This window comes from Pundamilia nyererei, unplaced genomic scaffold, assembly GCF_000239375.1.
Source record: "Pundamilia nyererei isolate P.nyererei 1_Seehausen unplaced genomic scaffold, PunNye1.0 scaffold00313, whole genome shotgun sequence".
Taxonomy (NCBI): Eukaryota; Metazoa; Chordata; class Actinopteri; order Cichliformes; family Cichlidae; genus Pundamilia; species Pundamilia nyererei.
Window position 1 is genome coordinate 494,961 of NW_005187714.1, and position 24,531 is coordinate 519,491.

Below are 24,531 nucleotides of genomic sequence, written 5' to 3' on the forward strand. Positions count from 1 at the left end.
GAGCATTTAAGCATCATAATTCTGATGCTGGTATATTGGTCTTTAAATGAAATGCTGTTCGTTTTACACCAGATTTAACGGGAATCAAACCTTCCAAGAAGGTTTCAATCAAACCTTCCAAGAAGGTTTGATTGAAACAAAAATTTCCCCAAAATCATCAATATGATTTTTAAAAAAATGTTAGACAAGCCTTTGAGTTATTTCTAGTCACTGTGGTTTTACTCCTTGGACTCTCCGTGGATGTCATTTTTGTCTAGTCTGTTTTTTATTGTTGAATCATGAACTTCGACCTTCACTGAGGCAAATGAGGCCTGAATCTCTTTAGATGTTGTTCTGGATTCTTCTGTGACTTCCTGAATGAGATATCGATACACCGTTGGTGTAATTTTTGTAGGCTGGCTGGGAAGGTTCACCAGTTTTCTCCATTTGGGGAGAGTAGTTTACACTGTGGTTTACTGGAGTCCCAAAGCCTTGAAGTAGCTTTGTGAGCCTCTTTAGATAAATAAATGTCTATAACTGTGTTTCTCATCTGTTCTTAAGTTTATTTAGATTGTGTATTTTTTGAGATTGTTGTCAGGTTCTATTTAAATAATTCTTGATTCATTTCTTGATTTTATGAATTCATGAATTCAGAGAGGAGGGAAATACTTCTCCAAAGCACTGTAAAAAAAATAAAACCGGAAGGATGTAGAAACATGAAGGCAACTCACACAGAACAGGCGAAAGATGTGAGAAAGGAAAATACTCAGAAGCATAAGACAAATATCAAACAAGAAGATTACAACAGATACAACAGAACATGTCTGGGCTACATTTACTGTAACTACTGCAGTAAAAGCTTCTTAAACACAGCTCTGTGAAGGAATGCTTTCATTTTGCAGTTTCACCATCTTGATGTAAAAAAAAAAATCAAAATCATAACATCACACAAAGCCAGCATTGTTTCACTCTGCACTGCACCCCGTGCTCCTCGATGGATGCAGTTTATGACTTCATTCCATGTGTGCTAGGCCGCCAGAACACATTTAATATACCCACCATAGAAGCTGCTGTCAGCTATTTTAAAGCCACACCTGAGGTCCTGTAGCTCTCTCCTTTCACTTTCATGATATGATAAACCACAGGGAAGGAGTTTGATAACAGAGTGATGTTTAAGTCTACCATCAAAAACATGTTCCTGCATGAATTTTAATTCAGCTCCTGAACCAATGGCAAAATATTTTCATTATGAGATCAGAGCTCACCTGTCTGTGTCTCTTCTGCTGCCATGAATAATGAAAAATAAAAACATGAGACCAGCAATGGCTAGGTTACCTGATAAACAATGTCTCGTGATAAATCTGCTCTCAGTTCATTCATAGATGATATTAAATAGTAAGCATCTCTCCCTGTAATTACAAGGAAGATTAAAGCATAGCCTGAGTACAGAACATTTTTATTAGCTTGGCACAACTTCTACTGTAAAGCTTCTTTCTTTAATGATCTGATAATGTGAGACATTTTTGGACTGGACATTTTTAAAACTAATTTCAGAGACATTTAAACATATCTCATAAAAGAGGGCATTAACACCAACCTTAAAAGCTTTGTGAAATCACTGAAATCACCGTGCAAAATAAGAGTCAGAAACTGAGGAGCCCTGAGGAGCTCTCTGCACAATCAAAATGAAATATTTCTTAAAAATCTTTTTTTATTGCAGACAGTTGAGTCTACTTTGTTCCAGTACTCAGTTTACAGGAAGTCTTGCTCTGTGCTGGTGTACCTTACAAATGTCTTGTAAGAATCACTTCATAAAATCAGGCAGAACTTAACGGTGTTTGTCTCTCCTCTTCTTGGCTCTCAGCTCGTCCAGGCGTCTCCAGAGCTGATGGCATTTGGTTCAATCAGTTCAGATTGGTGGCCTTGGATCCACCACTTCACGGGAGACATCCATACCGCTGACAGCACAGGTAGTGCCATCAATGCCCAACTTCACCATAAATTTCCAGTAAAAGACAAGCAGAGCATCTTATGCAGAAGTAGAATTGCAAGTTAATTCTGATGTAAAAATAAATAAATAAATACTTTGTCTCTTCTTTGTGTTGACAGTTGATGTGAATCTCAGAGATGGAGTTACATATCACCAGATGCAGGTTGGTGGTGAGAAACTCAGGAATCTTTCTAATAGGAACAATTTTTGCTAGCTAAAAATAAAAGTCATATTTGGCATATAAGTCTATGTAAAACTGCATTGAAAAACAATTAAACTATTGTTTGTATAAATGTCGTGTAGGTCCTCCTGCAGAGGCATAGTGCCAATGTAGGCTGGTTGGTGAACAACAAATTTATTCAGAGAATAAATAGTTTGCTGATGGCATAGTGCCAACTATTATTTCATTAAAATTCAATTTTATGGATCTGTATTACTTTACAATTGCAGGTGTCGACTCTCCCACAGATGGGTCTCATTTTGGAACAGTGTTTTAATTTCAACTTCATCATGATACTGAACTTCTGTCTGCGGCCTCTGACATGGCGTTTTGTTCGAATGTTTTCAGGCGATCATTGAGGAACTGCTGAATGAGAACAGCTACTATGAACCAACAAACAGCAGGTAAACTGGAAATGATGTATTTAACTGAAACATTAGATTCACAAAATCTAGCGCTTGAGCTTTTCTAAAAACTAGTTCAAGACAATTCATTATTATCATCACTTGTCTTGTTCAGCGCCCACAAACCTTTAATGAATTTCATTTCAATAGCAGTAATTGCTTTGTTTCTGTGGCTACAAAATGTAAATGAACAATCATGCTGATTTTCAACTCTTTATTTTTGCATGATTTACAGTTTAAAAAAAAACAACTCTTTGTTTGTCTTATGTTGGGCCTTGTTGCAGTCCCTCAGTTTATCCATTGTCTGAAACTAGCTATTTTAACATTGACTCCTTTGAACAAGTTTTCTTTTGATTGGTTGCCCCTCTCAAGCAAAAATTTGGAACCGTAGGCGGGTGGGGCTTCTGTATTTATAACTGCAGCTGAATGACTGAGAAGACCATATTAAGATAATACCTCAGCTCAGGTACAGATATCAGTAGGAAAATACAAAAAATACAAATAAATTACAAACAAATATAAAAGAAGTAAGATATTACACTCTATACAACGGTAGCATACACAGTATGTGATTATGGATACTGTGTATGGATATTAGGGATATCCAGTCTATTTTACATCAGAAGTAGAAACGTAGAAAGGAGTAGAAAAAAACTGTTTCAAACTGAGTGTTTAAGGCAGTCTGAAGCCTGAGCATTTGGTTCAGAGATTACTTATATATATAATGGGGCCATTATCTGAAACTTTTACCGTATGTTAGTCTCTTTTCCTTTTGTTATTCCAAACTAAGTTTAGTGGGACAGTTGTTTGAAATGAAATAAAGATTTCTCTCATTTTTCATTTTTTTCTTTTTTTCTTTTAGGCTCAGAAAGAAAAGAAATGACCAAGAAAAAAAGTAACAGTTATCTTCACTCATCCCTAAAAACTCAAACTTTAAATTTATTTGGAGAAGAATGAGTTCACAATGATACTTCAACACTGCTTGAAATCTAATGAACATTTATCCCAACCCTCATTACAAAACATATTCTCATTGAACATAAAAAGAATATAAAAGTAGTAAATGCATACATTAATTTGTTTGCACATAAACATGATTACGGTGATATTTTACCACAGTGCTCATAGTCATGTTGTCACCTACTCTTTTGATCTCAGGCATTATTGTTGTCTCTTTTTCCCATAAATGTGAAGTGACTGTATGAATTTCCAAAGATATATTAATGTATATATATATGAATATATATACATATCTACAGATAGATACGGATGTAATTAAGTTTGAGACTGACAGTTATTCTATTCTCAGTTCAAAATCAAAATTTAAAACTTGTTTAAAATGCTTTTTTTGAAGCACTTTATACTCTCAGGCCCAGACATTGCATGTCACAGCATGTGTTTTTCTAGTGGCTGCAAGCCACAGTGACCTTGTTTGCTTTCTAAGAACTGATAAGATGCAGCACATTGACCTTAATTCAACATATCACAATTTTTGACTGGATTTGAAAGAAAAAAAAAAAACAGGTCAAATGTTTTGCACTGTAATAAAATGCACTCAATCAGCATTTTTACTATAAAGAAGATCTAAAACATGACTGACAGCTGAAGAAAAGCTTTCTTTTGCACTTTGACTCACTGTTATCTGTATAAAACTATTTAAATGTTTGTATTAATAAACATTATTTAATTCAGCAAATGTCTGCCTGTAATGTTTTAATATTAATATAATTATTGTGTATTCTTTTGATGTGCTGTGAGGGCTATTCATGTTGAAGGTGAATTTAGTGCATAAAATGTGCACGTTTGATCTCCAAAAGTTGATTCTGTTCATCCAGATGTTTTCAGTGGGAGAAATGTTTCGTCACTCATCCAAGTGAGTTCTTCAGTCTCAGCTGACTGCAGGTTTCCCCAATCTTATAAACAATACATTGCATATTGACTGAAACCAGCCCAGTGAAGGGCTGGGAGGTCAGTTCCTTAATCTTAATTATGCAAACTCTCATGACCATTGATCAACAACCACTGACCAAAACCCACTGATCAAAGACCACTGATCAATGGCCATGAGTACCATTCACAGAGAGTTGGGGAATGGCTGCAATCACAGCATTGTAAGATGGCGAAAGATGTACCCTTTGGCCCCCTCCTCGATTCAGAGATGGTCTTTCCCTTTTCACATAAATGGCCTCCTTGACTCCAAGCTCAAACCAGCGTTCCTCCCTGTCCAGGATGTTACATCCTCATCATTGAAATAGTGTCCACTGGCCTGTGTAAATAGACTGCAGAGTCCTGCCCTGACGAGGTAGCTCTTCTGTGTTGTGCCATCCGCTTCGCCAGAGGTTGTTTGGTTTCCCCGATGTATAAATCCTTAACTGGGCTGGTTTCAGTCATTATGCAATGTACTGTTTATAAGATTGAGGAAACCTGCAGTCAGCTGAGACTGAAGAAGTCACTTGGATGAGTGACGAAACATTTCTCCCACTGAAAATGCTACGTTCAGATGAACAGAATCAACTTTTGGAGATTTACTTATCTGGATGATTGAACATGCATCAAGACGTGCAGGTTTGATATTGATTGACTCAAATTAACAGTGATGGCAGAAGCAGTCAGATGAAGTAAAAGTACAAAAATTCAGAGCTAAATAAAGATCTTCATTGCAAATAAGTAGTTATTGTCAGCAATATATATTTGAACAAAAATAAAAGTATGACAGAAAACTAGCTAGTATACTAGTAAATATTTTTAACTGGTGTGTGTGTGTGTGTTATCTAAGCTAATCTATTATCATAGAGTAATATAGAGAGTAAAAAATCACAATATATCTCCTTTATGTTTAGTTGACAATTGTAAGTACACAATAGGATTAAATGGGAAATATTAAGAGCTTTCCATCATTGATATTGATGGAGGTTCATTTGGAAAGAATCCATTCTTCAGTAACATAAAGGAATCACTGTCATGCACATTAGGTTTGCTTGCAGCTTAGTCAGGGTTTAACTGTTAATTACACAATTTCAGTTTCATTTAATTTTCCCATACACGTAAATCAGATTTGCTGAAACTTCAGACTAATTAAAATTTATTCATTACTATAACAACCCACTGAGATGATGATGGACTTGTTTTTGAGGGGTCAAAAATGCAACAGAAATGAAAAACACAGACCAGTAATGGGAAAGACAAACACAAACAAGAAACATTAAAGAAATTTAAAGGACACACAACTATCAAAACACAAAGAAAGGGAAATAAGTACAGTGGTGATTTTATTCTTATTTGGTCTGTAATTATTTGCTTTTTCCATTTTATCAAAGTGATAAAATATGTTAGACAGCAGTCTCTAACGTAGACTTACTCTAAAGTTTGCACCCACCTAGGACACGTCATCAGATAAAATTATTTACTGCTGTATGCAGTTCATCAATTGATCAACAGGAGGCAGTATGAGCCTTTAGTAAATATGGTCTGACCTCAAACAACCTCACAGCCCCATGAAATTAAACTTGAACCAGAAAAAGAAATACTTAAATTCTCAGTGGAAACATGACAGAGCAGCATAAAATTTAATTCACAAGACTTTAATAGAACAAAGAAAAGCATATGAAATGTGATCTGTTTAGTGATATAACAAATTAATGCAACATGTAAAATGACACAATGCATACAGTCTTACTGCAACGTTTGGGATGTGGACATCAAAATAAGTAAAATCACTTTTAGAAATGTCAAGACATAGAAAAGTTTGGGCACAATTAAAATAGGCACATTTGAGTTCTTACAGTACACGGGATGCTTGCTCAGATGCTTACACAAAGCAGGTTAAGGTCCGTGTATCTTTAATGTAAAATCATCACATTAGTTTCTAATTTGTTACAGTCTCATCATTTGTTGCATTTTGTTAGCATTTGTGTGGATTTATGATCACTCAGATTTCAGATGCTGTGATACTGTCACTGTAATGCCCACGGTCCACTCTGTGTGCAAAGCAAGTTCGTTACGACTTACAGAAACTGGCATTTAGCCATGCTAGCAGCTAAGCGCCTTAAGATAAATGTGAACATCTGAATGCTAACACACTCACAGAAGGCTATCATTATTCACATGCTGATGGAAATGTCAGCTTTGCAGGTATTTTATCATTAAGTGATTATGCTCATTTCCAGTTAAATACTTTTATTATTGGACTCCATTAGAGTATGATTCACACATTTATCTTATACTGGCCCCTCAGTTCACTGACCACCTTAAACAGGACATTTTAGCTCCCTTCCCTCTTTCTTCGGATTGGCTGCCCCTCTCAAGACAAAGTTTCTGTGCTCATGGCTGAAGCTGTGCCAAAAGTATAAAAAACCATAACCAAAAACCAAACAAAAAAACAGTTGTTTGTAGGAAGCCTGAACTTTTGGCTCAGACCTCAATATTTAAAAATGTTAGCCATCTTTAATATAAGCATCTATCACTGTAAGAGTACAGATATGACAAGAAATAAGGACGAGCACAATAGGTCCTCCTTAAATAGCGGTCAAAAATATTTTTCACCTGATATTGGCACTACAGAGAAAGTTAAGGAGAGTGGTGCCACAGCACAATCATGGCTGAAAATCTAGGAAATGTTTTTGTACAATCTTCATACAGCAACCAACATGTTTTCTCAGTATCAAAATAATAATAACAATAATAATATGCTTTATGATAATAGTGGGAAAACCTTTTTCCATTTAGAAAGTAAAAAAGAGAATAAAGTTGTATATTATCATTAGCTTACTCTTGTAATAAATCTGTCAAGCTGTAAATGAGTCCAGCAGATTTCCAACAAATTTTACCACAGCAGCTTCACAAAGAGATTCTAACATTGACAAGCTCATACAAACACTGCTATGTTTATTGTCCTTATGCATTACCTCTAATCCCTCATTTTCTACACCGTGTCAGTTCAGACACATTAGTTTGTTAACTCCGATTATGAACACTTACCCTTATGGAGGAAAAAACATTGCATTTCCCTTTAATTTTGTACAAACTGAGTTTGAGAAATTTGTATATAAAACCTAAAGATTGATTCCTTATATTTGCTATCTTGCTATAACTAATGCTAAATGAGGTAAAATTAATCCATGTGATATTTCATGCAAATATAAATACAGTAAAAACCAGAAACAGTAAAGAAAAGACTGAGAGTGATTCTCAGAGGTTATAAAAATGGAGATTAAAGCATTACTGCATCTTCCTTTGAAGTAGGATTTTTGTTTACAGAAATACTTGTTAATGTGTGATTTAAATCTCTTCTTTAAACATGGAGTCATATCTGCAGATCGAGCTCTGACCTCTGGACAATAACTGAGGTAAGTCACTCTCTGATCTGCAGCTGCACCTTTGAGCGATTTCCCTCGGAGGAAAGAAAAGTTCTTTGAGCAGCTTCAGAGTGGAAAATCAGCAGAGTTCATGTGCTGTGAGGAGACGGGGTGAGTGTGCTGAGTGGTGCCCGACTTCTGGTGTTTCTCCAGGTTCTGCAGATCCTCCAGCATCTCCTCGATCAGTGGAGGCATGGAGCCCGGGATCTCCATCTTCAGTGTCACCACTCGCTCAGCTCCTGTAGACATGGTTTAACAATGCACGTGTAAAGCTTTATTGGCAGGGAGACTTAATGTGATATAGATAAACAAAGTCTGCGTTTTACCCGTATTTACTGACACCAGCTTTCACCTTTGATTGTCAGGCATGTCAAATGTTGTGTTGGTTTTTATCTTGTGTCAAATATGCTGCACATAAGTTTGTACTTTATGTTTAATGTGAAAATAAATGCACAGCTACAATTCCCCTGTGGGAGAGGAACTGGAGTGTGTCAGATACACAATGTAGGAACCCACCGGTTACACTAAGAGGAGGATGAAATGCATAACATGCCTTGCAGCATGAGGCAAAGAACACTTTGCTCAACTATTATGTGGTAGCCTATTAATAGTAACACTAGTTCTGTAGCAGGCAGCCACTGATGACAGCAAATTCACTGCGAGACACTCAACAAACACTGTGCAGATGAAAGCACTTTGAGAAAAGGAAGATTTGAAAACAGTCAAAGAAAATTCCACTAAACCCAAAGTTATTTCCACCCGGTTTTTATCCAGAGGAATTCAACAATAAATAAATAAATAAATAAATGAAAAATTTCAAAAGACAAAAAGATGAAAGCAGGGGTAAATTGTTTTCTTTTCGTTTGTATTACAAAAACTTTTAAATATTAAAGAAGTATAGTCATTACAAATGCAGGTAATACTTTATAAAAATAGTACAGTATTAGTAAGGCATTAGCAAGTGCTTAATTTATGATTTATAACGCAATACTCCTCCTTAGTATGTCATTTATAAATACAGATATGTTTATTCATCTGTTTCTGTTACACCATGCACAGCTACAGGGGCCTTCCAATGCATAATCATTTCTAGTAATAAACATTTTCATAATAATATATTTATAAATTACATACTAAGGAGGAGTGATGCTATATAGATGATAAATTAAACGCTTGCTAATACTTAGTATACAAATACGAATGCTTAATCATGTGACATTCATCTAATACATAATACCTTTTACTAATCCTGGGTAAACATGACTTCAGACTTAATAGCGCAAAGAAACCAAAAAATAGCAACGTTCTGATCAGAAAGGTTTTACATTTCGGACAAAAGTAATGCAGTAACATTGGCAGTCATTCAAAATAGAATAGCAGGATTGTACAAACTGTAACAAACTGTAATCTATGAATTGAAATACTTTGCGAAAAGGTGGGGTTCCCCTGACCTTTAGCGCTGATGCTACGTAGGTCGGTAATCTTCATGAGGGCCTTGGGGAACATCAGGGGCATGCTGGGTCGCCGCTTACGGGAGTAGATCTTCAGCGCCTCCAACAGAGGCTCCTGCAGGACTTCTACCTTGGACGGCTCCTCCAGGTCCTCCCGGTCTGTCCAAGACAGATATCGAACATTTCAACTATTTCAAATTTGGAGTTGTTAATTGTTGATTGTTGTTGTCATATTACTATAGTAATTGGGATTGTGAAGACTTAGTACCTCCAGAAACAAGACAGATGGCACTGAGGAGCCCACTTTCCGTGTCATCCATCTCTAGCGGCAGCAGCTGCCCAGCAAAAGTGAAAACCTGATCCGTCAGCGGCCCAAATCCTGCATTGTGGATCTGAGTACGAGTCAGTGTCAAGCCATCGGAGAAGGTCATGGTGTCCTGGTCAGGAGTGTAGCGAGTGCAAATCCTCAAGATCTAAAAGTAGGAAACATGTATGTGTACCAAGTCATTTTTTTAAATAATATTGTATTTGTCTTTAAAAAATGTTAAATAAAAAGACTCAAAAGCAAACAAACAACAATCTGTTTATATTCATTAAAATGTGTCAATCCTTATCATTCTAAATTTGTCTGTATTGCAGGCAGAAGGCCTTTATCATATGGTTCAATACTTATATTGCATAATAGTTTAGAAAGAAACCTTCCTGCTTTTAATACTCAAGCTTTTCCAGTTGTTTTTTTTTTTTATCTGTATGAGTAACAGCAGACCACTCTAGACATCACTCCAACTCCTTGTCATCTAAACTTTAAATAATATTACATGCTGTGCCCTGTTTCTGGAGAATTGCTTGAATACAAATATTAAATAATATACAATTGGCGTTCAATATGGTGCATCACACTTCTATCAAAAAACATGAAAACCAAATCAGGAAAACAAAATTCCCAGAGTGATTAATCAGGGAAATTTTGTCACAGAGCTTTTGATGGACTTCCTGCAGAGATTGTGAGAGTGCAGCTAAATTATCAGACTGAGAAAGCAGTTATGACAGACTTGGCAGCGAATGTTGGAGGATAAATTAGATGAACACACGCAACACTCTGCCTGAGGACCACTGTCTGTCTGCCTGTCAGTTTGTCTTTGGCATGAATGTCGACAGGCAATGTGAGTGAGATCTACCAAAGGTGTGAAATGCAGGAAGAGCTGCAACTTTACATAACTTGTTCAGGTCATTTACCTGAAATAAAATACAAAACAGTAGGTGTTTAATGAAAACTATAGTATATGTCAAGCTTTTTGAGGGCTTAAACCACAAATCTAAAGGTAAAAACAAACAAACAAAAAACATCTTTTGAAATAGACCTACCAAGATGTCAAGGCAGGCGGCTTTGAGCAGAGTGATCTGGTCCGCAATGGTCAGGCCAGTGAAACCCGGCACTTGCTTGGCAAACTCGACCACCTTGATGATGCACTTGGTGGCCAGCTCGCTGAACTTGTCCCACAGGCCAAGATCCAACTGGATCCGGTGGTCTGAACTGGAGTTCTAGAGAGTGGACAAAACAAATCGAAGATCAGGTGTTTGGCTCAAATGAAACATGTTGTTTCAGCGTTGTGATAACGGCTTATTAAAATCTGTGCACATAGCTAAATTATTTAAATTTGAAATATTTTGAAAACTTGAGATCAGCAAAGAGCAGTAAATACAATACTGACATACTTTTACAAACCTATTTACACAATCAGAATCAATAAAAAAAACCTTTACGGTGACCTCAAATAGTTCAGCATTCAGCTGTTTTTAAAAAAATATTTCTGTATATTTGCTGAGTATGCTAATTGCTTCACTGTGTATACACAGTTTATTTGCTAACCCTATCTGTTTGTTGCCTGCCTGGAAGGAGAGTATTTCAGACACAAGGATAAAAATACCGAGATGAGAATACTATGACAGGGCACTTCAAAAAGAAATAATGATGAAAATTATGTAACAGTTATGCTAATGCTAATTATATGAGATATGATGAGCTATTTTAATATAACAGATGACTGAACATTACAAGATAATCATTCACAAGTATAAACATTTACTAACATTTGTTTATGTACTTTTTAGCTTTTATCAATTAAGCTCAATAAATTCAACATGTTGGCCATTTCCACAATGGCTGAAAATGTGTATTTTTTTCAGATAAAGTAAACTGGTTCCGCCTTTTTTGGATGTTTTAAATGATGAACGCTAGACGTCAGCATTAAAAATCTGAAAATACACAGAGGTTTAAAAAAACTGTAGCATGTGGTGTACAAGTAATATTTTTCTTTGTTTCAGGCACATCTCTTGGATAGAAACCCTTACACTCCTTAACCATTTAGAAGGTCTGTGGTTCAATACCCAGCTCCTTCAGTCTGAACAAACTGAGGAGTAGCACACAACAGTAGTGCATCAGTCACTTTGCAGCACGAAGGTTATAGGGTTGAAGCTATCCAAAGACATGCTTGTACCCTCACACCTAATGTTTGGGATTTCTTCACTGGATAAGTGGTTAAAAGAAGATGTCTGAACCCGTTTGTATTCATCACAAGAGTTATCAAAAGGGCAAAAGGATCATCCCTCAATCCGCACAGCACTGTGGAGCTACAGCTGTCATTGGACCATTGGAAAAACATGTGACATATATGTTGTCTCAGTTCTTTTATTTGGCCTAAAAAAAGAGGCCCTAAATAAATTCACTATTAAAAGCGACTAATTTATATTCAAAAGTAGAGTAAAACCTCTAAATCCCACAGTAAAAATTTTGATAAAGAGTCATTTTCTAAGAAGGAAATGAAATTTAAAAAATGCCCAGATTCAAGAGGCTAATTGATTTTTAAGTCAATGGCTCCAGAGGGACAAACGTCCATATTTAGTATCCACTTTTTCTATTATCTGCTGCACTGTTAGGATGTAGGTCGTACATCTTAGCCCTAGTGTACTATTTCAATCAATACAATCTTGTGTTATAGTCTTTAAAGAGCAGAACAACACGTGTCACTCGTGTTCGTATGTTTCCTGTTTTGACTCATACTTCCAGGCATCGCTCACTTACATTGCCAAACCATATTTATTTAATGTCACTTTTGTAAAACGGCAGCAGCGCTGATTACATAAGCTCAGTTCTTGCAATGTCATGTATTTTTACTGGAAAGTGTCATAATGATATGTACAGTTTTTTCAGTTTCAAAGGACATGTTACATAAACAACACACTCCTTTATTTTCTCCTCCTCTTTTACTTTACCTTTTAACAAAGAATAAACCAGTTAAATCTGTGCAAATCAACATCTTCACCAGCATATCTTTAAAAAGAGTTTTGTTTTTTTTCAGTGTGGACCTATATTCAGTTTTCCTTTGCTCTAAAGAAAAATGCTCACATGACATACTGTACGTGTTGGAAGACATAGCAAATTGTGTGTACTGTAAGTATTGGCAGTAGCTATATGTTAGAATAGAATAGAGTGGGTGCTCCGCCCAGATTGGTGGGTGGGTGTTAGGGGTGGGGTTTGTGTGAACGGAGTAATAGTGTTCGTTTACAGTTCAAATGGCCCAGTGGTAGAAGCTGTTTGTGAGGCTGAAGGTGTGGGACCTGACTGTCTTGAGGTGTCGTCCGGAGGGCAGTGGGTCAAACAGGTGGTGGGCGCAATGCAAGGGTCACCTGTGATGGCCCTAGTTTTTCTGAGACAGGAGGAGCTGGCAGCTCCAGAGGCAACAGAGGGCAGCTAACGATTTTTATGTTACAGGTAGTTACATATATATATATATATGCATGTATGTGTATACATGTGTTCCTAAATAAAAGTGCATGTTTGCACCCCTTCACTCATGTTGGCATTGAATGTGATCAGGAGTCTGTTTGGTTTTGTTAACAATCAGAGTCTCAAATGTTACCAAACAATCTAACAAATTTTATTCTGCATAAGCAAAGAGGAACAGAGGTTAGCTTGTTGCCTCACAGCAAGAAGGTTCTGGATGTGCAGTCTGCTGGCATGGTGGCTTTTCCCTGAGCGCTCCTCTTAACCCACAGCGTTAAAATAGGCATGTTTGGTGAAACTGTGATTCTAAATGGGCTTAATGCGCTTAAGATAATGAAAGAGATGAAAGCTTGAGTTGCCAATAAGACTGTTATCATTTAAATAAAGTTTGTGCATATCAATAATAAAAAGGTATAGAAACGTATCAGTTTATAAGTGTCAGACACAAATATAAGTGTCTGTCATCTGATCTCTCCTTGGTGAATGTGTTTTTACAGACAGTGTTAACAATATCCAACAGTGACCGACCATGAGCCAGGCATGCAGCAGTGAGTATTCAATACTGTCATATATCAAGTATTTAAATGTCACTGCCCTGACAGTCAACATCTTTCTTCTTTCGGTCACAGACTATAAAACGAGGACATAACAACCATGGAGCCACCATTTGGTTTCAAGTCTTTTCCATGTAATACAACCAGATGAAGGAAGATGCACAAACATACCGTCATTTTCATCAGTCACAAGGCAGCTTTGCCATCTAATCTGCCCTACTTTATCATAATTACGAGCAGCATAATTTAAAAAATAAAAATTGTTTTTGCTTTAAAACTTGAAAATAGTGATTAAAAGCCCAAAATCATCAGGAAAGGGTTTAGCGAGGTCATCAATCACATTCGAAAAATAGACATTTTTTCATATTTCGTTTAAAATAAGTAAAATGTATCAACATTTTGGGATATATAATCTTATTTTTCAGTTTGTGCCATATAAGTTCAAATTCTCCTTCATCTACACATCCATACAATGTTTACCCAAGTCAATTAAAATCATAATAAAGCGCTGGACAGACCTCACAGCTTTGATCTTTTCCTCTTTGCAGGTTGTCTTCCTTCTGTAAAGATTATTGTTTTGAAACGTTAGCTTCATGTCCGGACTTACTGTGGTGTACTTTCCCAGCTGGCAAAGGGAGGGGAAGGTCTCTCTATGAGCTCTGCATATTTTCTCCACGATCAGGCCGAGCTCTGCTGTCAGCTCGTACGTCTCCATGATGGTCATCTTCACTGCTTCCTTCTTCCCCTTCCTCTTGTTTCTGTCGTTTCTTACCGCTGGGGAAAACGGATGACGCAGAGCATAAGATGATTAGGAAATAAGGTATTCGAGCAGTTCCACAGGTGGTTTAAAATTGGTTAAACTGGTATCATTCTCTGTTTAAATAAATGTTAATGTTACAAAACACCTTCTTTAATTTTGAGTATTTATATTAAAAATGCTCAAGTGAATAAACTAACCTTTTAAAAGAACAAAAAAGTGTTTAATATGAAAAAAAGTTGTTTTTTTGTTTTCTGTCTGAGGCCAAATACACAGGGAAAATCGTACAACGATACAAACGAAGAAACAACCTGAAAAATGGTCCCTACAGTGAGGAGATCTAGTGGCTCTGATATGTTACGGGAGGCATTTTGGTAGCATGGTTTAGGTTCAGTAGGTTCATTAGTGCCCCTAGAGCAATGAATCACTGAAAATGAAAACAGCTGTTTTTAGTGATTAAATTTATCCTTTAATTAAAGATTTATATCACAATTGGAGCACGCTCTACCAGGATGACAACCATCCTCATTTAAAGGTTTCAACTTTAGGATGAACATAACTCAACCCACTTAAACTCCTACGGAAGTTTAAAATTAATGTGCTATACAATGTTCATCTTTAAACTAAACTGACCAAAAACACAAGTTTAGGTAATTGTCTGTATGTATATCCTGATCACAATCATGTCAGACTCCTTTTTTGAGACCAGATCCTAAAGATTAGCTGATTTTGCAGTTGACTCCAGAAGCAGGAGCCGTACTATTTTTTTCAAATTCAGTGTTGACTTTCTGCACAGACAGAAGTTAGGAGACTCGGGACAAAAGTCAATAACGTCCCACACTTGACTTTGATTAATGTAAGTCAGTAAGCAAGCTGGAGGCAAAGCAAGAATCACCTGACAAATAAGGCTGCATCAGTGTTTTAGTCAAGGAAACGACAAAAGCACACGATGTGATCCAAGGATGTAAAGTACACTGGTGGATAAGAGCTGAGAGCAAAAACTCTCAGTGCTCCAAGATAGACAATAAACAACCCATGTAAGTACTGTGAAGACACATGTGTATCAATAAGTTGTATGAAACGGGGATGTCTTATGAAAAATTGTCTTCATCCTTTAAGCAGAGTTTCAGCGAAGAAACATTGACCTCTATGTTAGTTTTTCTTGTAATCTGACATAGCTCTGTATAAAACAACAAAAAAACAGGAAGTCCTGCAACAGACAGTGTTCCCTGGCAGATCCCTGATCTTACCATCAGCCAAACACCACTGTTCCTTTAATCAGGACCCAGGAGACTGCATTCACCAGTATATGAATGGCGGTTTTAACCCATTTTACCTTAACGATGTTTAGACATCAGGTGTGATTTAAATAGAGCTAACTGGAATTTCAGTTTTGGTTCTTAATAATTTAAACCACTTCCCGGTATAAATCACTCTGGAATGAAAGCATGTGTCACTGAGCTTATGTGTTATTCCAGGCTGCACGTGAAAGCAGCGTAACCAGGTTAGCTTTTCATAATCACTTCGGGAACAGTGTCAACACGTTTCTCTGTGTCCCACTGCCTCAGACGGCTACACACATGTCAGGAAAGCTCAGGATTACGCAACACTTAACTCCAACCACTCCTCCTCCTCTTCCTCCTCCCTGTTTATGCCCTACATCCAGCCGTCATTGTGTAAACACTCCAATAGAGATCATGTTACACGCTGCCTGAGAGCAGTTACATAGCATCCATCTGTCCACTACATGTGATATGTTTATGTAACTTGTTTGAGCATAGAAAAACTATAATGAAAACATGTGGATGGGTGGATCCTTCAGTGTCGGCCTGTCGCCGCCCTTTGCTCATTCCACATAACACATTCTCAGTTATTTAGGTCACTGCACTGCTGGGTATTAGAGCCTTTGTTTCTATTGTACAGTCCCTGTGCCCGAGAGCTGCTGTACTTCACAGAGAACTTATAAAAAAAGAGAAAATCATATGTTAAAGTGTTTTTTGCACATTTTTCTCACTTACAACTAATTATATATTCTAAAATAAAGACGTTTGTAGTTACCACACAAAAAAAATATTTCCTAACCCACTAACAAAATGAAAATCTTGGGTTGTTAAGATGACAAAGCATTAAAACTCCCTTTGAGAACTCAAGAGTGTATCAGCAGTTCTTAAGCTACACCTTTATTATGTAGCTATAATTTAGTTTGCTTTAATATGCATTACCTTGGTCGTATATATGTGTTTGTTATTCTAGATTTTATATATTTTCTCTCTGACAAACAAAACTATGAATTTTCAGTCTTAAAGTGCTATCTAGTTACAATTAAACAATAAAGACTCTAAATATGCTGACAGACAATATATTACAACATTATGCATTTTGAATTGACAAAAGAAGTTTAATTTCTTTTTCTTCCACTTTAGCTTAAACTTTTTCTGAAAAAAGACTTTCTTGAATATAGATGACCACAGATCAATAAGAGGAGCATTTTCCTGCTCATTTTGTTTTGTTATATTGTTATTTCTTTAATATCGACAGAAATAAGACACTTTTAACATACATGTAGTTTTAATGGCAGGCACCTTTTATGGGAAACAATCTGTCCCTTATTTGTGCATGTTTACCACCATATAGGTAACAACAAATTGCATTAAAACTTCAATACATAGCTTGATGCTCTGATTGTGCAGTAATAAATAGGCCGCTTATGTGGCAGTTTTTATCAGAGTATCTCAGTAAGATGAAACCATTTAAACTTGAGAGGGAGGATTTCTCGTTTAAAGTCAGCTGTGATAGGCTAAAGCCTCCCCCTCCATGACCCAGAGTAAGATAAGCTGGTGAGAAAATAGGTTGTTGGATGGAGAGAGTTTCTTTTGTACTGCACTATTTGTCTAAGGTTACACAGTTATATCCTACGGAGCCCCTCTGATGACATGGTCCAAAAAACAAATACATTGTGGCCACAAAATACTACTTCGTGGGCACAAAATAGGTATAACGTGCTAATTTGTGAGCACGAAACACTTGACCTTGACATAACCATGATCCTTCCCTTGCAGATCCTTCCCGTGAGGCCCTTGCAGTTGGTTGACAATAAAATCTATCCCAGCATCCAGGTTGTACTTACGTCTGTAAAGCAACTGGGCTCTCAATATCCTGTTTAAATGTCTCTCCGTAATAATGGTTCCTTGCATTGCCAGGCTTCAAACTGCATTTGTAGCTCATTCCCAGCCTAAAATAAAAGTCAATCATACTGTCTCTGTCCATGATGTATAGGTTTAGCCTACTCTTATGCTTATGTCTCTACGCAGCTGTCCAGGAATTGTATCAATATGATGTGCGCACGTTATCTATTTCATTGCCACAAATGCGTAATTCGTTGCCACGTTATACCCAATTCGTGCCCACAAATTAGCATTTTGTGCGCACGTTATACCTATTTCGTGCCCTCGAAATAATATTTCGTAGCCACAAATAAGTATTTTGTGGGCATGTTACACTATTTTGTGCCCACGAAGTAGTATTTTGTGGCCACAATTGATTTATTGTTTGCACCATGTCATCAGAGGGGCTCCGTAATATCCAATTCTCAAATACGCAGTTTCCTTATATCAAATTTCTGAACACTCGGTCATCCCAACGAAACCACAAACCCAGTATTATGTAAAACTTGACACAAATAACTTTGAGTAAACCACACTCACGAACTGACCAGCTCTTTACATGCTGATAAACTTGAGTTGGTCATTCAAATTGAGAACATGACTGCACTGACCTTTTAGTCGTGTTTGTAATAGCAGATGAATCATTTTAAAAGAAAGGTTTAATTTTGACTCTAAATCCCACGAGGCCTGCTGTGAATCAGAGAGGATGTGACACTTACACTCCTTAGACATTCCTACAGCGAAACACCTCTGCAGCCGACAGTACTGACAGCGATTCCTGGTGATCTTGTTAATGATACAGTTCCTGTCGCGGTGACAGGTATACACCATGTTTTTCTGCACGCTGCGGCGGAAGAAGCCCTGCAGAGACACCAGCACAATGAATGAATGATAAGATATGAATTAATTAAGCTATTAAGTTGCTACAATGTGAATAAAGGCCTGTGTGGACTTTAAAGCTAGACAAAAAAGATTAATTTATTCCTAAATTTACTCCTTTACACCTAAAGAGTAAATATTTAGCCTGTTTAAATGTATTTCAGATATTTAACTCAAACAAGGAGTTAAATTGATTTGTTTGGTCTTCAAAAAAGAAAGAAAGAAAAGGAAAATGGATTAAGAAAAAACAAAAACAAATACTGTGTCTGTCTATCCAGTGGTTCATTTAATTTGAACCGATTTAGGTAAAAAAAAAAATTGTGAATTTATACAGGAAAAAACTAAAACATATGATATTGTCACATTTTGCATATTAAGAAGGTATTTGTTCATTTATCTGTTTAGGAGATTAGTAAGAAAAACTAAGATCATCTTGTAAATACAAGCATGACACAGGGACTTACTTTTAAAAGACAAAGTCTGGGATTTTATCTAAGCTTAACAGAGGGGGCATTGTAAAGCAGACCACCGGCCTGACGTGTTACCTTGCAGCCCTCGCAGGCGCTGACTCCATAGTGGTAGCCCGAGGACTTGTCCTGACACACAAAGCAGGGTTTGTAAGTGCGTGGAGGTGGAGGTGGTGAGGCAGGACGGGTAAACAGGTCGTCCGAGCTGAAGCTGGAGCTGGAACTCTGACTTTCCACCGCTGAAAAACACACAAAATCATATAAAATCAAACGAGCATCTCAGGGAGAATAAAACTGCGACAGTTAAATTTATTCAAATGGATATCAAACTCAGTGCATCATTTAAATACTGAAGCTGAAATATTGCTGGGAAATAACAGCTGCAACAAGAAGTCAGAACATGAAAAATTACTCATTACAGATGAAGCTTTTATTCATTTTGTAACATAAGTTGTTGCCTTGCACAGTTTTTAAAATGAAATTATTTACTTGTTAAGCTTTATATTTGTCTAATATATACAGCGAGAACCCTGTCAACAAAATAAGCAGTAACAAAAATAATTATCATCATACATGAACTGTACTTTAGACCTTTTATCTGCAAAGCATTCTAAAGTTTTCCTCAAAGCAGACCTGACAAGTAGAAATACCAACATTTAGTGATGAGTTGAAAATTACTGATGAACCATTTCTGACATGATGAAGCAAACAGAGCTCAGAAATGCAAAAGGCAGATTGTATTAAAATGTAGAGGTTATTTAGTGGACTGCTTGCATGCTTCAGAAGAGTTTTTATAACAATAAGGTTTCAAGAATATTCGGTTTTCATTCCACATTCACTAACAGGACACAGAAGAACAAACTGCTGTGTGAGAGATATGGCAAATTATGGCACTTGTGACCTGCAGTTCATGCCAATGCATTTTTATTTATTGTGGCCCATCTGACAATGTTATCATGTTAAGTTAGTGATTTAAAATCCTAGAAAACGCTTCAAGTCTCGGGCCTGTTTACCCAAAACAACAAAGGAACGAAAAAAGCTTTATTGTGTCCAAATATACAAAGCACCTTCTGTTAATTTTTAGTCGTGACAATAGGATAGATTGACCCTACACTGGCCCCTTCACTTTGTGATTCCTTCACTGAGCCAAGCGTAGACTAATCTTGCTTTTTTTCTGTGGCAGATTATAGCATGATCTGTACAGCCCCACTACTTCAAACACAATGCTCAGTTTACACAAATAAAATTAAACAGGCATGTATCACATCTCTACTTCATAAATTTGAAAATGAGTCACAGACTCAGTAATATATCTACAGCTTTGCACATGTGGTGACCTACTGTAGCACAGCATTTTTTCCACTGAATGTTTCACTTCACATCCACCACAGCACTCAACACTCCCACTTTAAAGCCATTTCCAAGAAGATACTTTGTCCGGCCTAGGGGGCTCGTTCGGCCTCCCTGCTGGCTCTCTGATCACCTCTGCTGCTCCAGCCCTGACACAAAACCAAGAAAGCTGTTTTGAAAAGGGGACAAAACGAGAAAAATTGTTCATATCCATCCCCTTGAATCCGTGGCCTCTGGTTGAACCTGGAATCGGCGGGTCAAACTAGGACACCCCCATCAGGCCGATTGCTCCCCAGATCCAAAACAATGCAGGAGCATGCCACAAGCCCAACTGACTGATGAGAGGGAGGACGGAGAAACAGAAAGTGTGTGTGGCAGGGCGGTGTAAGTGATTTGGTAGGGGAAAGAGGGTTGCCCCCATCCCAATTTAGATGGTGCTGTTTGATGTATACCACAATGCACTGTTTGAGTCAAACAATAAATCTAGAAAAACATTAAAAGATTTTGGAGGCAGAGATAAGTTTAAAAGCCTTTGATTGTGGTTTACAGTAAGACAGGAGCTGCAACATGTAGCTGGATAAAATAACAAATGCTTGACTCGGTATTAAAGACTAGTAAAGCTTAATTATTACGGCCGCATGCTGCTTGAAGCCTGCTGGGTTATTTATTAGTGATACTGAAAGCAGGGATTCACCCTTTATTTTTGTGAATAACCTCAGTTGCCTGTTATGCAACCTGCAACCTTCGGTAAAGGAACTTCCTATTTTTCTAATGTTTTTTTTAGCTTGCTACAATCAGCTAAACTGTTTAAATCATGACAAACAAAAATTACATTTACAGATTATCAACTGTAATATAGTTACTGATTTTTTTTCTTTTCTTATTGTGAAATTATTGTCAGTTAAATTCACATTTGAATATTTTTTTCAAGGGAAAACGGTATGCAGATTTATCAGTAATGATAATAATTATCAGGTTAATTCAAAGTTATTTCTGACCTACAATAATCTTTTTCTTGATTATCCAATGAAATGTCAGAAACAGATGAAATGTGGTCATCATAACTTGTCAGAGTTCAGTTTATTACACAACAATATTTTATTTTCTTTCATATAGAAAGAAGTTGGAAACAGCCACATTGTGGCAGTTTTGCTTGCACTGACTAAAACAACAGATATTTACCATCATATGAGTAAATAGCAATTCAGTGATTACACTAAAAAATAAAATGTTATATAGTTTTATTTTGTTTTTGTAAAGTCCATTTATGTATGTTTTGTTCCCATTTCTAACATGCTATTGTATTTTCTATTGCTAAAATAAAATTTTTATTATTATTATTTGTGGGAGGGAGAATAAAAACCCAAACCTGATCAGAAGGACCAAAATATCTAAAGTCTAATAGTTTTTCTTGCCTAGTTTCCAGGTTTTCCCAAATTCCAGGTTGTACTCCAGGATGAGTACTTTAACTATTGACATTTTATTTTTTTAAATTGCTGTACTGATGCTTTATTCCACTAAAAATGCTACTTCCACTTTTGGCAACAGTCTGACTCTCCTCTGACCTCTTGAGCCGGTGACCGTCCGGTGAACCCAGGGTGACACCAAAGTGACCGTCCCTGGACAGACCCAAACACAGACTAAGACGACCACACAGACATTAGCTGCCATGTGCTCAGTAGTCTGTTTTCACTTTCTTCTCACATCCTTTATCTATTAAGAGAAAAGAGGCTCCCGGAAAGCATCAAAGCATTTAGATACAGAGCACAAGAATGTAGAATAGATAACGCTTCATTTTATCTCAGCCTTTAAATATTAAAAGGCAGCTTGTGACCATTTAATAGCAGTTGATACACAATATGATGAAGTCCAGTTTCATCATGGTCAGTGCAGCGGTTAATACCAGCAAGAAGGTTCTGGGTTCAAATCGTCCTTGGGCTTTACTTTGAAGGTGTGTGTGTTGATCCTAGAGGGATAAGAGGCTTAAAGTCCATTATGTTTGTACAGGTATGTTAATGTGGATGTTAGTTTAAAGTACGAATTTAGTAAAGTGTTACATAAATGCATCCCTTTGCAAACACAATCAAATCACAATTTCATGATTCGAAAGTAGAAAGATCTAAATAAAAAGCTAAATGCACATTTGATTAAATACAATACTGAAGTCATAAACTAAGAGAAAACTACCCTTGCACTGGTTTGCTTCCAGTGTCTGCTCTGAATTTAAACTTGCATATTCACAGTCTTGCACCAGTTTGTTAAGGTATTAAAGTACATTATAACAGGCTTTTTAAACAATTACACACCATGTCAATGTAATAAGAAACACTCTTTTATCATGTAATACATGTTTGTTTTTTTTAAACTCTACCTTTATTTCCCCCCAGTTTGTTTAAATATTTAATGCAATCTTTTACAGTTTACAGATTTGATGCTTTATAAATTCTGGTTAAACTGGTAAGAAATTCACTTAATATAAATTCGTTTTGAGAACCTTTTGAGGTTTCAGGTTGGAGGATATCCTGCACAGATGGAGGCAAACGTGGGTGTTTCTCATTCTGGGTGAAATAATGTCAGTAAAATCACATGGCCTTACTCTGGTTTCTCTTCAGAGGATTAAGCCCCTCGAGGCATTTGGCGCTATACAAATAAAAGTGAATTGATCTGAAATGAATTTATATATTTTTTCCACTGGACACCAAAACAAATTAGAATCTTTCTGCGCACCACAACATCACTCATCCTCAGTTTCACCTACATTGCGAGTACCGGTGCTCCTGCCAGTCGGACTCGATCAGCTCGGGGAAGAACGCTGCCAAATCCTGGTCTTGCTCCTGCAACATGCAAGAAGGACTGGAAGTGCTGTAGAAGTCCACGATTTCCCCGGGTCCGAAAACTTGAAACTCCATATAGTCGAACATGATCTGTCGTGAGTCTCCGTGAAGTCCGTATGGGAATGTCGTCGGCATAGGAAAATCCTTCAGAGAGGGTGATTTCTCTCTGCACCGAAGTAGTTTAAAACCCACTTGATGCAAACTGTGTTAACACTGAAGCATGTCTGCGTTATGTTCAGAGGGGAGCAGGAACAAACCTATATTTCCCACAGATGGTCACAAACTGCATGTTGATGCGCAGCCAGCGGGCTGTAGTCCTCCATCAGAGAGCATCGGTAAAGCGCATTCAGGCTGCTTTGCATAACAAAGTTTGTTGCAGAACTTCTTCCACTTATCTCTTCTTTATTGACAAATGTCTCAATTCAACCTGCTTCATACTAGTTATGTCACAGCGACCGATGGTGTTACCTAATGTATGCGACTGAACTCTCCGTGAACCTCCTCCTCCGCTGCTGCCCTTCACATGACCCAGCCGCTGTCTGACATCACCAGCAGAGGTGGAAACGAGCACTGAGGTCCTTTACTCGAGTAAAAGTATCCGTACAGGGTGGAAAAGATAAAAACAGTCGGCCTCAGTCGAGATACCTTTCAGGAGCTAACTTCAGAGAGTTAAAATTAAAAGTTTGCCTATTGATAAAGGACTTCACCTCTTATAATCGACTCAGGATGGACAGTAAAAGTATCAACAATGATCCATCACAGAGAGGAGCCATGAAACATTTACCTACATTACTAACGATGCAATACGAGGACCCACCTCACATCAGAGTTTCTGTCTTTAAAATTTAATTAGAATCAGCTGAGTGCCAACACAAGGCACAGATGTATGAAATATTTACTATTATATATTCTGAAGTGGATTTTTTTTAACGTATACTCATCTGTAATAGAATAGAATAGAATAGAATAGAATAATCCTTTAATTGTCCCACAAGGGTCCTTTGGTTGTATCAGCAGCAAAACAAACAAACAAACCCCTTACAAAGAATTCATATGATGCATCACCACATAAAAGAAGCTGTGATAAATCCTGTGGTGACTCTAAGCCTGTGATGCATGTGCTATTTTAACATCTTAACAGCCTTTTTAGGATAATTTACTACAGAAATTTGTTGAGTCACACATTGTAATTTCTTACTGTGAAATAGGCAGCAGAAAAAAAGGGAAAAAAGACTTACATTTACTACATGTTTTTTTTAATCATTGAATACAAAAAAGAATCCCTTGATTATTGTGGGGAAAGTTGGAAATTCATCATAAGTCTGAATATTTTGGAGACCTGTA

The 24,531-nt window shown here is 37.0% G+C and overlaps 2 protein-coding genes across 4 annotated transcripts in view; one reads left to right on the top strand and one right to left on the bottom strand.

Moving 5' to 3' along the window:
- The window catches only part of nek10 (NIMA-related kinase 10), a 20,836-nt gene extending 16,552 nt beyond the window's left edge, over window positions 1-4,284 (top strand). For 2 of the 3 annotated variants that reach the window (XM_005751486.1, XM_005751487.1), the window contains exons 33-36: window positions 1,844-1,949; window positions 2,089-2,132; window positions 2,538-2,593; window positions 3,456-4,284. In XM_005751486.1, the coding sequence (XP_005751543.1) occupies window positions 1,844-1,949; window positions 2,089-2,132; window positions 2,538-2,593; window positions 3,456-3,492 (243 nt within the window). In that variant the 3' untranslated portion in view covers window positions 3,493-4,284. Of the gene's footprint in view, window positions 1-1,843; window positions 1,950-2,088; window positions 2,140-2,537; window positions 2,594-3,455 lie in introns of all 3 variants that reach the window. The other variant, XM_005751488.1, reaches the window with a different exon arrangement.
- Window positions 4,285-6,178: 1,894 nt separating this feature from the next.
- On the bottom strand, window positions 6,179-23,673 carry LOC102205684 (retinoic acid receptor beta-like). Its single transcript, XM_005751489.1, has 8 exons — window positions 23,112-23,673; window positions 19,082-19,242; window positions 18,377-18,518; window positions 14,344-14,510; window positions 10,764-10,940; window positions 9,667-9,871; window positions 9,399-9,557; window positions 6,179-8,186 (listed from the first exon to the last, which is right to left on the bottom strand). Exons 1-8 carry the CDS (start codon window positions 23,320-23,322, stop codon window positions 8,014-8,016), a joined length of 1,395 nt encoding a protein of 464 aa, XP_005751546.1. The 5' UTR covers window positions 23,323-23,673; the 3' UTR covers window positions 6,179-8,013.
- Between the last annotated feature and the right edge of the window lie 858 nt (window positions 23,674-24,531).

What these genes read in the sequence shown, in the direction of transcription:
- LOC102205684 (XM_005751489.1), bottom strand. Translation starts at nt 23,322, where the DNA reads ATGCCGACGACATTCCCATACGGACTTCACGGAGACTCACGACAGATC. An exon ending in GGAGCACCGGTACTCGCAAT is followed by an intron (nt 19,243 to 23,111) that starts GTAGGTGAAACT and finishes TGTGTTTTTCAG; the next exon opens with CGGTGGAAAGTCAGAGTTCC. An exon ending in CCGCCTGCCTTGACATCTTG is followed by an intron (nt 9,872 to 10,763) that starts GTAGGTCTATTT and finishes TCCTACTTTTAG; the next exon opens with ATCTTGAGGATTTGCACTCG.